We start from the raw sequence: 14,846 nt of genomic DNA, 5'->3' as shown, positions 1-14,846 counted from the left end.
TGATCCTAGAGATGACAAATAGTGTCCTCCAAGAATTAATAGGTATCCATAGAAAAAGTCCCACATAAGGTTCAGAGGCTTAGAGGTCCCGGAGTAAACTTTTGGAAGATAACTCTTTGAGACTTGCCATACATGCCTGGGTTGAGAAATTGCCCGGCCCTCCTAGCTGGAGGAGCCATGATGAGGCCCCGTCATCAGGCCCAGACTCTGGAATGGCTTTGTCATGTCATTGTGCGTCCACTAGAGGCCGAGCTTGGGCCACAGAGCCTTCTCTAAGGGCTGCCGCTCACTCATGAAACCTCTGCGAAAGGACCCAGGCTGGCAAAGTGGGAGAATGGGTGCCCATCTCAGTGTACTGGACTCCATCCCAAGCTGGCCCTTCTCAGGGGAGCATGAGCCAGGTCCTGGGGCCTGGTCCTGTGAGCAGAGAGCACAGCAGCACTGGGCAGGCATATTGGTGAGTGGTCGTGTGGTGTTCCCAGAATGTCTCCTGGGCAGGTTTACGGCTCGCCTGTCTCGACCCTCGGTCTCCACACTCTGAAGGAGCCCAGGCTCAGGCTGAGTGACCACCCCCGAGACCGCTGGCCTGGTGCCTTGAGTTGGAGGGAGGCCTGTTTCGCCCAGCTGAGTGGCCCCCTCATTAGCTGCGCCCCAATGACAGGGCACTGCTACAGCAGCGCACAGAACTCCCTCGCACTCTTGTAGTCAGCACCTCCTGGGAACCCACGCCTCGGCCCGAAGCCGAAGCCTGTGACATTTCCGTGTAAATCTGCCTCAGGTAGGACAGACATTCCTGTCCACCATCGATGAATATGCAGTTATTTGAGTTTTCAAAAATCTCTAAAATCAAGGTCCTAAAGGGGTACTGAGAAAAAGACAGTAGTGTTATCTGAAGAAGGCCCCTCGATGTGGAACCAGGACACCTTTCTGGGTGGCGGGTTCAACTGCTGTTGTGAGACGTAGGAGGAATTTTTATCTCCAGGCAGAGAGAAAACTTGGAGCTAGCATGTTAGCTAGGAAAGATCCAATTAGATACGTCATTCTTTGAAAGAAGGGAAAACAATCGATTATCTTGATCATAAAAGCTTATACTTGACCACGTGGGCTACTGCGTACTCTCAACTAAATTCGTAGCAAAGATACGTCATTCTTTGAAAGAAGGAAAAACAATCGATTATCTTGATCATAAAAAGCTTATACTTGACCACGTGGCTACTGCGTACTCTCAACTAAATTCGTAGCTGAAACCTTGTCACGCCCTGGCACAAATTTACTACAAAGTGATGTTGTCTGTGAGTTTCTTCCTCGAGGGCATTGGCTCAACCATCACTTCTCATTCATGATTTCCTTTGCAGCCCTGTCCTCATGCCCTGTCCTAGCAAATAAGACCTGATTCTGGTACCCAGAGACCCAGAATGAGGCCCAGATCATCCCTCTGCAGATGCCATGCCCAGGGCATGCAGCGTGGTCTCGGACCTCCTAGTGGTTTACTGAGAAAAATTCCTCTGGTGACCCCACAGGGAAGCGCTGGCAGAGGCCATGCTTACTTGCTCGAGAGTGGACCCCAAGGGCCCACCTCATGCTACGTGGCCTGACGCTGAGCATGTACCCCTCTGGCAGCCCAGACTCCACTGGCCTGAGAGAGTCATGCAAGGCGTGTGCGGGCTCTGGCCTATCCGTGAGATGCAGCATGGGCTTTGCTTGAACTGCCCTCCCCAGCGTCCAGCCCAGGGCAAGCCCTAGCCCTCACCGGTGGGCAGGGGCTTAAAAGTGAATGAAACCTTTTGGCTTCCGGTGGTATTAACATGTGGTTCTCACGCTTTTCTCTGTGTGTGTGTGTGTGCGTGTGTGTGTCCTGCTTGTTTTCTTTTTCCAGATGACTAAGTCGGTTACTAACCCGGAGGAGTTGGGAGGACTGGCTTCACAAATGACCAGTGACTATGGGCACCTGGCTCTCCAGGGCCAGATGGCAGCAGCCACGGCGGAGCCAGAGGAGGTCTGCCACTGTAGGGCCCCTGTCCTAAGACACACACACACACACACACACATACACGGGCGCCCACTCCTGGGGTTTCTCCTTAGCTTAACTGCACTCTAGAAGACCCCAGCCCAGCCGCCAGGAGCAGGCTTGGCTCATACATGTGCTGCTGACCCCGACTCCCACCCCAGTCTACTCAGGCAAACTGGCCGAGAGCTGAGGGCACAGGCCACGGGCTTTCAGACAGAGGATCTGCCAGGCCCATCACCCAGCCATCAAAGGCTGCCTCTCTTGACACTCTCGTGCCAGGGCTGCCACCTTCTGCTCACGCCCTCCTCCCAGGTAGCACGTGCCCCTCCATACCACCTCCATTTTCCCAAGGCTTGTTGGGAAAGTCGGGAATGGGATCTAGCCTCCTCTCTCTGGAGGAGATATAGCCTGCCTTCAGGAACCAGAGTCTCGCCTGGATGGTCTTGGTAGTCTAATAGGAACTGGTCCAGGCCTCTGCCCCTGGCCTCTGTGGTCTCCTTCTCATTCCCCACTGCTGTCCCTGTATCACCTCTCCTGAGTGGCCAGCCTAGAGTTGCAGGCCTCAGAATGCCTGCCACCCACACAGTCAGACAAAGGCAGAAGTTTCGCCCCAAAGGCCGCTTCTTAAGAGGCCCCATCTCAATGCATCTAGAGGTAGAGTGGTCTACGAGAACCCACGGAGGGTGGGTGCCAGGTGCCTGACACCTGTGCAGCTGAACGCACCGGAGGGGCCACGTCCTGAGAGCTGCATGGCTCCTTAGGGAAAGCTCAATCTGAGGGAAAGGATAATGGAGTGGATTTCAGGGACCCCTGGAAGAAGAAGGTAACTACATTCTGTGAAGTTCGGCAAGCCATTTATTGAGTGCAAACCCTATTTAAGATATTCCAGAATGAACTAGGCTGTCAAGGCAGAAGGTTGTGACTGGTCTTCTCTTCAACTTGTAGTGACAGTCACTGTCCCCAAGTTACTCAGTGCTGCTGTTTCCCTGGGAGTCAGGTCTAAGCATGTCGTAACAAAGACTCCCAGAGTTGCTAAAGGAATGCAGACCCCAGACAAAAGCACCTGCTGACGTGTGCTGTAACAATGCATGTGAAGATCGGAGTATCATATATGTGTACTCGCATACATGTATCTAGCATGGGGCTGCGTAAGTTTCTAACAGCCTGCAGTTCAATATTTCAGAGTGATTATTTAAACTAAAGCATGAATAATTCTATTTGTAATGAGTCTTGTTAAGTCACTAACTGAGAAGGAAGAGGTGAGACCCTCATCCGAGTTCTGTTGTTTTTAAACTTGCCAGAGGATGCATGCACTAGCCAGAGACAGAGAAGAGGAGAAAGCACCCCACAGTGGGATGTGGTCACATCACAGTCTCTTCTCCCTTTCTCCATCTTTTCGGAATTTGGGGCACTTAGGCACACACACATGCCCAGTGTTTTTTTTTTTTTTTTTGGAGGGGGGAGGTTTTTTCACTATAGGGTATGTGCGCTCGCCAGACAGACAGAGACATAGAGACAGAAAGTGAGAAATCATCCCCCAGGGGGGATGGTCACGCCACAGTCCTTTCTCCTCCATTCTCCTCTCGGGATCTTGCGCATGCACGCACACGCGCCCAGCGGGAGTTTTAAGCCACCGGGTCCGGGACGCGAACCGCGGTCGACTACGTGGGAGTCCAGCGACATAGCCATTACGCTCATTGCTGGTTCCCCCCAGTGTGTTTTCCAGGCCACTGTGTCTGTGGTTCAAACTGCACAGTTGGCCATGTGGGATCCAGCTTCATCTACCATCAGGCCACTGGGCCGACCCCTCTGTTGATTCTTTCACAGGCCTATTTTTTTGTTTTAAATAGACTTCCTGATCCAGTACAAACATCTGGGCTCACAGTTCGTTTGATTAGCAAATAATTTTAAATTTCATAAACAACTATAGGGGAACTTCTGTTACAGTGAAGGACAACAAGGTGAACAATTCATCTTTGAGGGCGTGGGAGGTTTAAAAACAGAGACTTTGATGGTAAGGCAGGTGTGGCTCTCCATCAAAACCTTTAAACATGAATCCTCCACTATCTGCTTTGCTTAGTTAAAATTTGAGCTTGCCAAGTTGTCTGTGGAGCCTTTGCCACTTTGGGGTTCTTGTGAGCTCCCCACCCCATGTATGAAACAAGCAGATTTCCTTATCAAGTGCAGACTGTGGAAGCAAAATATAAAATAATGTCCAAGCAGGCAGGAAAGAAAATGCTAAAAGCACAACAGGTTCCTTTCGTTACTGGCCCCTCATTTCTAGCAGCTGATGTTTTCATTAAGGTTTGTCTTGAGATGTATTTTACATTCCAGACACAAGCATGGTGTGACCTGGAATGAAAAGGGGCAGAGAGAATATAAAATTACCAGTGGCTTGCTAAGGAAAATTTTGTGTGTGCATTTGCCAGATAGATATTTAGGGGGGAAACTGAGACGGTTAGGAGATCTCTGAAGCAATGCCTTCTTTTTATTTTTTTTTTAATTCCAAGATCGTGGAATGATTTGTATACCCAAGAGAGCCTTCCCCATCACGGCACGTTAAATAAGTATATATCTAAGGCAAGTAGAAAGATGCTGAGCTGCCGTCTGCTATGTGTAGTCGGCGTTTTATTATTTTTTAGAATGTGACAATTACAGGAAAAGCCATAGCTCTGCCCTTGAACTTTGGACAGGAGCTTCATCTGCTTATTTTTCCATGGAAAATGCAAAGCTTTGCTAACATCATTTCTTTAGGAAAAAGTGAAAACCTCCCAGCAGCTGTGCAATGTAAGATATTTTAAAAAAGAAAAAGAAAAAGAAAGAAATAAAAAGAAACTGAGACCCTCTGGGGTCTCCATGTAAATCTTGGGGAGAGATTTAGTGACTACAGCTCAGTCTCAGAGGAAAACGTGCTGTAACCGCTGGTAATACTGGCTTTCAAAAGAGCTGGCGGGAGCATTTGTTAAGCGCCCGTGGTGCAAACCACAGGCTTTTTCCCCCAAATGAGATGGATGTCCACTCTAGAACTCTCTAAACTTTCCACTCTGCGACACATTTTCTGAAGGGCAAAAAGCCACGCCTTGTTTCTGTTGTACACACTTTTTAACTTTCTTCCTAAGTTTGTCAGATAACATTTCACTATTGCCTCTCAACATTCACAAACGATCCAAGGTAAATTATATTCAACCTGGTTTCATATGTAATTGCTTTTAAGACCCGAGGAAAAATTCGAACATTCTGTTTAGTTTTAGGCAGTCAGGAAAGATGATCAGTATTTCTTAGAAGCCCCCCGCCCCCCAGCTGAAATTGGATGCAAAACTTCATAAAAGCCAGGCTTTTAATGTCCCTCAAGGCACAAAACCAGGAGACGATTTTCTTCATTTTACTTTTTATTTGGGCAAGAAGGGAATTGCGGGTTTCTCTTGAGGCTCAAGTAACGCTTTTCTAAAGTTGCCAACTTAAAACCCCAAATCTTCTGTCTCTGAGCAGCACTCCTTTATAATAAACACTGGTGGTAAGTTGGATCGCCCTCTGGGCTGGCTGAGAAGTTTCAGCATTGCTTTGAGAAGCTTAAAAGTTTAAAATCCCTTATTGGTTTGAGTGCAGTCTTTAAAATGCATTCCCTTGCTGGGATGTTGGTCTATAGCAATAAACATCCCGTGAAATTGCTAGTAGACTAGATTAGTGATCCTTTTGCCCTCCTCAAGTGCCCTAGCTATTCCCTGTGCCCTGGAAAATAATAATAAAGGTGTTATTTATTAACTTGGCACCACACATCAGAGATGAGGGTACTGTCCCTTTTCTTATCCCCATTTCACAGATGAGCAAACTAAGGCTCAGGAAGTGTAGATCGCCAAGACTACACAGCCGCAGGTGTCAGAGTTGGAACCACTTCAAATAACTTTTTTTTTTTTTTTAAATAACTTTTTGGAATAAGTGACTATTTGGAGTAAGTAAGAAGTTAACAAGTGGGGCCAGTAGGTGACATGGTGGTTAAGGTGCTAGACTCGCACGTGGCTGACTGCAGTTCGAGTCATGGACCTGGCTGCTTACTTTCTTACTTTCTCCCTCCCTCCCTCTTTCTCCCCAGTGAGCACATATGCCCTATAGCAAATTTAAAACTAATAATAATAAATAAATAAATAATTCTTGGTTTTTTGGTTTTTTTTTTAAGTTAAGAAGTAAATACTGGGTTGTCAGAAAAGTGACCTGTTTTTCTATGCAAAAATGCATCATGACTTTCTGAGGACACAGTACATAGAAAAGCCAGGAGTCGAACTGGGGTTCATTGGAGATCACAGCCCTTGCTCTCGCTCCAGCACCCATCTGCCTGTTGTCCCTAACGGTAAAGATACAGCACTGTGGACTTTCTTTTTTTAAAGAATTATTTTTATTTAATTTTATTTATCCATTCATTCATTTTAATTTGACTAGAGAGAGACATAGAGAGAGGGGGCAGGGGAAGTGAGAAAGCAAGCCACCAGGTTCGGGACTCAAACTATGATCAGCCATGCGGGAGTGTCCAGCGCCTTAACCACCACACCACTCGCTGGTCCCAGCACTGTGGACTTTCTGAGTCCAAACGTTTCATGCATGTACAGCCTCCCTGGCACGTGTCTCATGTCATCTCCAGGAAAGGGGCTGAGCTTCAGGACGTGGGCATGTTTTTATAGTGCAGCCTTTTGATGGGATCAAAGGGAGCCGAATGTTGCTAAGGACATATTCCACCATTGCTTGTGTCTTTCTAGCAGGTTCAGATACGAGACTTCTTACAAGCTGCTCTCTGCTTCCTCCTACCTCCGGGTGATTTGAGGCCTGTGTTTGTCCCAGCCCCTGCGTTCTGCCAATAGAAAACTCGGGCTTGAGTCCACGCAGCAGTGCATGGACAGGGCTATCTGAGAGCCTGGGTCTTTTCCAGCACGGTGGTTTCATACTGTGTTCCTCAGAACCCTACTCCATGGAGCAAGCAGCTTTGGTGGTTCTGCACTTTTGCTTCAAGTCTCTCTTCTTAAACATAATTTGACTATTTTTAAAAGTGTTAGGAAAACCAATCCCCGCCTCTGCGTTCAGCCTGGGTAGCAGAATGAGCATTTAGATGTGGCCTGGGCCTGTTGGTAACCCACTCCGAACCACCAGTGCCTTGCCCAAGGCCAGTGGGTGGTTGTGTGTAAATCTCAGCTGACACTGTGTCTGCCTTCCCTGCTGGTGTGAGCAACTGTGAGGAGATGACTCCCATGTGCATAACTTGTACACATAACAGATTTTCTCAACACTGCAAAATACAGAATTAATTTGGTGGCTGAGGCAATAACTGGCCTTCATAACCTAATCTTTTATTTTTAAAGTTTTGCTGATTGTATTCATGATAGCCCATGTGCATGCATCAGAGACAGAGATACAGAGAGAAAAGCACCATCGATAGGGTCTCTTCACATAGCGACCCCCTTTCCCTAGTCCTCTAGCTCCTTGGGACCCGGGCATGTATGTACACAGCCTGTGTGTTTTAGATGACCTTGAGTAGACCAGAGGTGTACACTGCAGTCAGCCACGTGGCTTCCCCCACTGCGGGTCAGTCTGCTTCTGACTGCACCAGGCTGGGCCCACACTCAGCCCTGAACTCTTTGATGCACTCGGCTTCATGGTTGACTCTTCACTGAGTCAAGGATAAAATTCTTAACTCATAAAGGAAGAGCATATTAGTAACTTACTACATCTATTTTACATGTTGAATTTCCACGAGAGATTTTATTTAGGGAAGAGGGGTGTGAGGAAGGTTCTGCTACTAAGTAGAAAAATGAACATGGTTAGAAAAACACTATTCCAATGGACAGAGCACCATGCTCAGCATTGAAGACCTGGGTTCTCATCTCCCTTTGCTGGAAACGGGCTGTGTGATCTTAGGCAAATTACATTGCTTCTGTGGGCCTCACTGGCTTTACCCCTCAAATGGGAAGGTTGAATTGGTAAGGTCTCTTATTTTGAAATTCTTTTTTTTTTTTTAAAGAATTATTTTTTATTTAACTCCATTTGTTGTTTTTTTTTATTTTGACCAGAGAAAGACAGAGAGTGAAAGGGAAAGGGAGAAAGCAAGCCGCCAGGTCCGGGACTCGAACCATGGTCGGCCATGCGGGGGAATCCAGCGCCTTTATCCACCACACCACCTGCCAGCCCCGGGTCTTTTATTTTGAAATTCTGTAAGCATTGCTTCCTCCATTTTCTCCTTCCCTGACCACGCAGCAGTGCCTTGGCTATCATTTAGAGAGTTGTGGTCATCCTTGACTTCATAGCCCTTGCCTTTGGATTAGCTCTGACCCTGGGATACTTCGGGTTAAAATACATGAATCTGGAAAACTTCAAGAGCCATGCTGAGTGTAACACTTCACTGAGACATCTCTCTGCCTCAGGTTGTCCTTGTTTTTAAACCAACAAAAACATATTTAAATGCCCTTATTGCAGTGTGGGCCAAGTCAGGGTAGCTTTTCCCTCCTCAGTGGCAGCCTGATTGTTGCACCGGTCCAGATCTGTTTGCAGAGCTGTCATGTGGTACAACGGTGACGTTTCTGCAGTACCCGATGTACAATGTAGAGGGCACCCCAAAGGGCAGGAGCTCAACTTTTGGATCAGGAAAAATTGGTACTGAATGGATTTGAAAATCCTTTCAGCTTTAAAGGGTTAAAGGAGAAACCTTTTTTTCCCCCCCCTTAAAGCAGTAAGCATTTCGGGACCAGTAGTTAGCGTAATGGCTATGTCGCTGGACTCCCATGTAGTCGACCGCGGTTTGTGTCCCAGACCCTGTGGCTTAAAACTCACACTGGGCGCATGTGCATGCATGCCCAAGATCCCGAGAAGAGAATAAAGGAGAAGGGATTGTGGCATGGCCATCCCCCTTGGGGGTGATTTCTCACTTTCTGTCTCTCTGTCTCTCTCTGTCTGGCTGGCGAGCACACATGCCCTATAGCAAAAGAAACTTCTCCCCAAAAAAAGCAATAAGCATTTCAAAATATAGAAAATAGCATTTGCAACCCCTCTTACTCCCTCAAGTCATTCTTCCTTAAACATCAAGAACATACAAGTAAAAAGCTTGAAGGCGATCAGGGTCTTCCAGGTTTTGTGCACAATAGCTGAGATCTTTCAGTATATATTCTTTATAGATACGGCACAGCTTCTAGCTAATGTAAATTTTTGAAAATAACACTGGCTCCAACTGGTCCTGTGGCCTGGTGGTTAAGGGAGCAGGATCCCACATAGCTGACCACATGGTTGACATCCCAGCCGCAGCAACTTGAAAAACAAGACAGATGCATGGGCACCAAAATCCCAATGAGAGGGAGAAATAGAGAAGAGAATGTGGTGTGACCATGCCCCACCAAGGGCTGCTTTCTCCTCTACCTCTGTCGGACTCTGGGAGTGTGTGTGCTATTGATTATAAAGAAGGGAGGGAGGGAGAGAAAGGCGGGGAAGAAAGAAAAAGGAAGAGAGGGAGAAAATAGCATTAACTATTTTGGTTTGAGCTGCTTACCTGGAAAGGAGGGTAGATTATTTACAATAGCTGTATTGATCAGACCAAAACAGAAATCAAAATCGATGTGAAGCAAAACCAGAGAACGCGGACTTTGGGGAAGCAGATGGAGAATTTAATACACCTTTAAGGAAACGGCTGGTGGCTTATCCATACATAGAACTCATTCAGTGTCTCTTAGGCAAAGAACCTTTTGTAATTACACAACCCAGGGGTCATTAAAAGCATGCATGTCTGCTGAGCCTTTAGCTAGGAAAATGTACCTTTTTAAGGAAACCTTAATCCTGACTCGATAGGAAGCCTGGACTCAGTGTGGTCCTTCTCACCATGCGGTCCAGCTGAGGAAGGGGGTGTTCTGCCTGGGGAACATTCCCATTTTGCAAGAATCTTAACACTTATTTTTAAAAGATGTTTAGTACTAAAGCTATATTTTGAACTTCTAATTACCCTCTCTGGGCTATTGCAAGGAATAACTGAAATTAAATGCATTACCTGCATGGAAGAGGTCTTGACACTCAGTAGGGGCTCAATAAATGCTTGTTGAATGAATAACAGAATTATCCCAGGGGGTTCTCTAATTAACATTCTTCTCAGGTAGTTGGGAAGGATAAGTTGTAAGTCAGAAAAGGTAGCAAACACCAGGAAGACATCCTGCCAGGATGAGGAGACCCAGGCTTGCTTTATGGAGACTGGGGGCATTTTACAGTCTCTAAAAAGGGCAGCAAAATCAACGAAATTCCATACTTCTCCAAACACAGACTCCCAACAGGAGTGGAATTTTCCTAGTCAGGCTCCCATAGGACAGAGGGGGAATTTTCCACGTAGAGAAGACCTTGATGGCAGGCCTGTCATGCTTCTCCTTCCCCGTCCCCGGCTTGCCTCCACAGATCGGGTTCCAGATTCGCACCCGTGTGCAGGACCTGGGCCATGGCTGCATCTTCCTGGTGCAGAAGGCGGGGGCCCTCCAGGTGTGCCCCACGGACAGCTACACCAAGAGGGAGCTGATCGAGTGCGCCCGTGCCGTCACGGAGAAGGTAGGGTGGAAGCGCATTGACTCAGGCTGGGGCTGTGATCCACTGTGATAGGGACAGAGGCAGGGCCCTGACTGGGCTTTAATCCAGCTGACTCAGCTGTCTGGTCATCTTTGTTCCTCTCTACCCAGATTCTCCCCAGGGATGGAGTCACATGGTGGGGAGGGGGGTGATCCAGAGGCTCTGAGAAACTAAGAGCACGAGAGGGGCTGTCACATAAAAGCCAGGCCCTGGAGCTTGTCCCCTTTGAAGAGCTCTCCTGCAGACAGACCCTGTCCCAGCCACCACTGACAGCTGGCACCCCTCCCTGCAGCATGTCTGACACTTTGTGGCCCCTGGTCTTCCTTCTCAGTGGAGCTGCTAGGTGATGAGGACTGAGTCTTGCAACCTCTGTTTATAGACAGTGAAGCAGGGGAGGGTTAAGCATTTTGGGGCTGTGGCCTGGCATTTGTGGAGGAACCAGAACTCAAGTTATTTTCTTTTTTGAGAGTTTTTTTGTTGTTGTTATAGGGCACGTGTGCTTGCCAGAAAGACAGAGACAGAAAGTGAGAAATCACCCCCCAGGGGAGATCCCTTCTCTTCCATTCTCCTCCGGGGATCTTGGGCACGCACACGTGCCTGGTGTGAGTTTAAGCCACTGGGTCTGGGACTCGAACCGCGGTCGGCTACATAGGAGTCCAGCGACATAGACATTATGCCAGCTGCTGGTCCCATGTTACTTTCTGACTACTCGCAGCTGTTTGTAGAGAGAATCACAGTCTAGTGACGAAGGCTCTAAGGTCTTAGCTAAGTCCTTTGCCTTCCTGAGCCACGGTTTCTTCACCTGTAAAATGAGGATAAAGTATCATCGGATTGAGAAGATTAAATAAAATGGTAGTTGTAAAAGTACCGCTCAGTGGCCGACACATAGTTAAACACTGAATAAGTACAAGCTCTGCTCTCTGTAAGCTTCCCTCCAGAACTCCTTTTACCCAGAAGTTTCCCTGGCTAACCCACACCTCCTTCTAAACGTCCCTCCACTCCCGGGAGCTCTTTTATCCTCTCCCATTTGTGACACTTTGGCTTAACGTATCTCTTGGCATCCGTTTTAAGCTCAGCTCTTTCATAGGCTCTTGAGGGACAGGATGGAGCATCCGTGCTGGGCGGCTTTTTCCTCTCCTTTCACTTTAGCCCCTAGGACAAAGAGCTCTGTGCTGTTAGCAGCTTGGCAGGCAGGTTTGGGTGGGCAAGGAACCCAGCTGGAAGCTCTGCCACAGAGGCCAGCCTGCGCAGGGCCCTCACCCAGGCCTAGCCGCAATCTGCTCTTCTCTGCGGCCCACGGGACTGTCCCGGGCTCCCTGGGCTCCGCAGGATGGGAAATAAATCTCTCAGCTCCAGGAAGGCATTTGCCCTCCTTCAAAGCCCTTCCTTGTTACGGAGGTGGCTCTTGCCAAGCTCCCCACACCACGCCCTGCAGCGGTAGCACCAGGGAGAGGAGAAACGGGGGAAGAGGGGAGCAAGCTGCACAGTCTTCCTGAACTGGCCTCAGCCGCCTACGTTTCACGGCAGACCATCTCTGATTTAGGGCACTGGAGAAGGACCCAGGGTGGGGCGGGGCTCATCCTTGGCTCCCAGCCGTTTTGGCTCTTCTTGCCACCTGCCCCTGCCCTCTCGTCTCTTGCCCTCCCATCTCCACCTGGCACGTCTGTCTTTCCTGCATATCCTGGAGTGTGTGTGGAGTGCATCCCCCCCCCCCCGACCACAAGCTCTTTCATCTGTGACTGGTAGATGCTCAATAAACACCTGCTGGAGGGAACGTTTGGGGAGGTAAGGAGCTAGGTGCTGTGAGAGGCAGGAAGTTGACATGGGGCTGTAAAAGAAGCTCGGCTCCAGGGCCAGCCGGTGGTGTGGTGGTTAAGTGCTGGATCCCACGTGGCTGGCTACAGTTCGAGTCCTGGATCCAGCACCTTGAAAATCACACCAGGTACATGTGTGCCCAAAAACCTGGGAGGAAAATGGAGGAGAAGGGATTGTGGTGTGGCCACCCCCCGCCCCCAGGAGGTGATTTCTCACCACTCCCCTCTCCCCCAGCAAGCGTGACCTATGGCAAAAACCTAGCAGAGAGAAAAAAAAAAAAAGAGTTCAGCTCCTCTCCAAAGCTAGGGGAGAATTGTGAGCAGGGTATAGCGTGGCTGGGTTATCGCGATCGTTCACTGGGGACAGACAGTGAAGGTATGGTGGCGGTAGCAGAGGTAGCAGCACGGGCTTTCTGACAGGAACACACTGGAGCGAACCCTAGCCAATCTGCTGGCCCCTCGGGTCACTGGATTTGCCATCAGGGCTGGGTGGTGGCTTGTGGGAGTGTTAGGGGTAGAGTGGCTGCATGCATGGACCTATCTGGACTCCAGCCCCTCCGAAATCTACTCTGGAGAATCCCCAGCCCTGCAGCAGCCAGGTGAAGGAGATGAATGTTAGTGCCGGCCTGTTCCTAGCAAAGCCCGATAAAGGGTTGGAAGCTGCCACACCCTTCACTGGAGCCTGATCTTTTGCCCCTCCTGTGTTTTCAGAAACATAGCGATTAAAAAATAGCATCTGCCTGTGTTGGACCCTTACCACATGCCACGGGCCTTCCCGGGCCTTCCTAAGCACTTCACGTACCTTTTCCCCCTACTTACTCTGAGTAGCCCTGATGGGCAAGAAGGAATAGCCCCATTTCACAGACGAGGAAACCGAGGCTTAGGGAGATACAGCTGCCCCAGAGTCAGATATCCAGTGAGTGAGGAAGCCGTTGACCCATTAACCTTTACGCAGCCGAATCAGCTCCCAGGAGCGCAGTTCCGCGTTTTCAGTGTCCGTACTTTGGGGCCAGATATTCTCCGTTTCCCGATATTCTCCGTTTCCTGGCTCCCCTCACTCTCTCTCTCTCTGCCCGCAGGTGTCTTTGGTGCTCTCGGCTCTGCAGGCTGGGAACAAGGGGACCCAGGCATGCATCACGGCCGCCACCGCCGTGTCGGGGATCATTGCTGACCTGGACACCACCATCATGTTTGCGACAGCAGGGACGCTGAACGCAGAAAACAGCGAGACCTTCGCGGACCACAGGTACAGAGGCCCCGGTCCAGAGCGCTTCAGGCTGCCTGCCCCGACTCATGACCGACTTCGGAGACGCTGCCCAGGGGCCAGAAGTGTGGTTATCCATGTTGATCTCCATAGGATGCTTAAGTGGGAAAATGAGGCACATGACGAAAAGGAACCCCTGTGCCGGGTGTGGACGCAGTCGAGTTTGGGTGTGGATGCAGTCGAGTTTGGGCTTTGCCTTTGACAGCACTGAGACCAGCCTGTTGCGGCACAGGGCAGCTTTTCCTCTGACTGCCCAGCAGGACTGGGAGCCCTGACCATGCACCAAGGATGTGACTCAAAAGCTAGGGTTAGGGGGATGCTCTGTATTTGCTGCCAGAGACCCCCAAATCCTCACCACACATCCAGCGCCTTTCTTCTCTCTCTTCAATCTAAGGGCTATGCCAGGCAGATTCGCAGTTCCCTGTCCTCCCTTCCAGAGCCCAGCTCTCAGGTTCTGATTCCAGGATGAGGTGCCCCAACCCACATGTCCTCACAGCCCGGGGTAGCATGAGGTGTTTTAAAGATGGGGGAGCCCCGGAAGAGAAGCTGACCCTTCATGGACTTGCAAGGTGGAGAAAGGGAGCCAGACAGGGGAGTCCGAATCCTGCATTGACGTTTCACACTAAACTCCGCGGCTCTGGTTGATGCTCCTCTTCCAGTCCCAGTTTTGCCTTTGTGGAAGATGAGAGCCCTCATTGATAAGGGAAGTGGAATGCCCCGCCCCTTCCGAAGGCCCTATCATCAGTCCCCCAGGAAAGATGTCTTCCTAGCCGTGGTAACTGGGCTCTGCCCCCTGTCCTCTCTCTCCTCAGAGAGAACATCCTGAAGACAGCCAAGGCCTTGGTCGAAGACACAAAGCTGCTCGTGTCGGGGGCTGCGTCCACTCCAGACAAGCTGGCCCAGGCGGCCCAGTCCTCAGCCGCCACCATCACCCAGCTGGCCGAGGTGGTCAAGCTGGGGGCAGCCAGCTTGGGCTCTGACGACCCCGAGACCCAGGTACTGACGGGGCCTGGCAGTATGTACACCTCATATTCCCATGGACCTGGTTCACCAGGCCTACAAAGAGGCCTGATGCAAAATGGGGACCTTTGAAGTAAACAGTGTGCGGTGAGCGTATCTGGTTTGGAGAGCTGGTAGGAAGTATGGACTGTGATGTGGCCTTGGGTGTGGAAATGAGCCAGCACATCTG

General features: G+C 49.7%; 1 protein-coding gene across 1 annotated transcript in view; it reads left to right on the top strand.

Moving 5' to 3' along the window:
- Positions 1-14,846, top strand: part of TLN2 (talin 2) — a gene marked incomplete in the record, with an annotated part of 559,462 nt that overhangs the window by 493,113 nt on the left and 51,503 nt on the right. The window contains 4 exon segments of the mRNA XM_014593350.2: positions 1,877-1,996; positions 10,415-10,561; positions 13,473-13,639; positions 14,470-14,653. Of these exon segments, the coding sequence (XP_014448836.1) occupies positions 1,877-1,996; positions 10,415-10,561; positions 13,473-13,639; positions 14,470-14,653 (618 nt within the window).

This window comes from Tupaia chinensis, unplaced genomic scaffold (assembly GCF_000334495.1).
Source record: "Tupaia chinensis unplaced genomic scaffold, TupChi_1.0 Scaffold000063_1, whole genome shotgun sequence".
Taxonomy (NCBI): Eukaryota; Metazoa; Chordata; class Mammalia; order Scandentia; family Tupaiidae; genus Tupaia; species Tupaia belangeri.
Note: the sequence above shows the minus strand (reverse complement) of the source record. Positions and strands in the feature narration are given on the sequence as shown.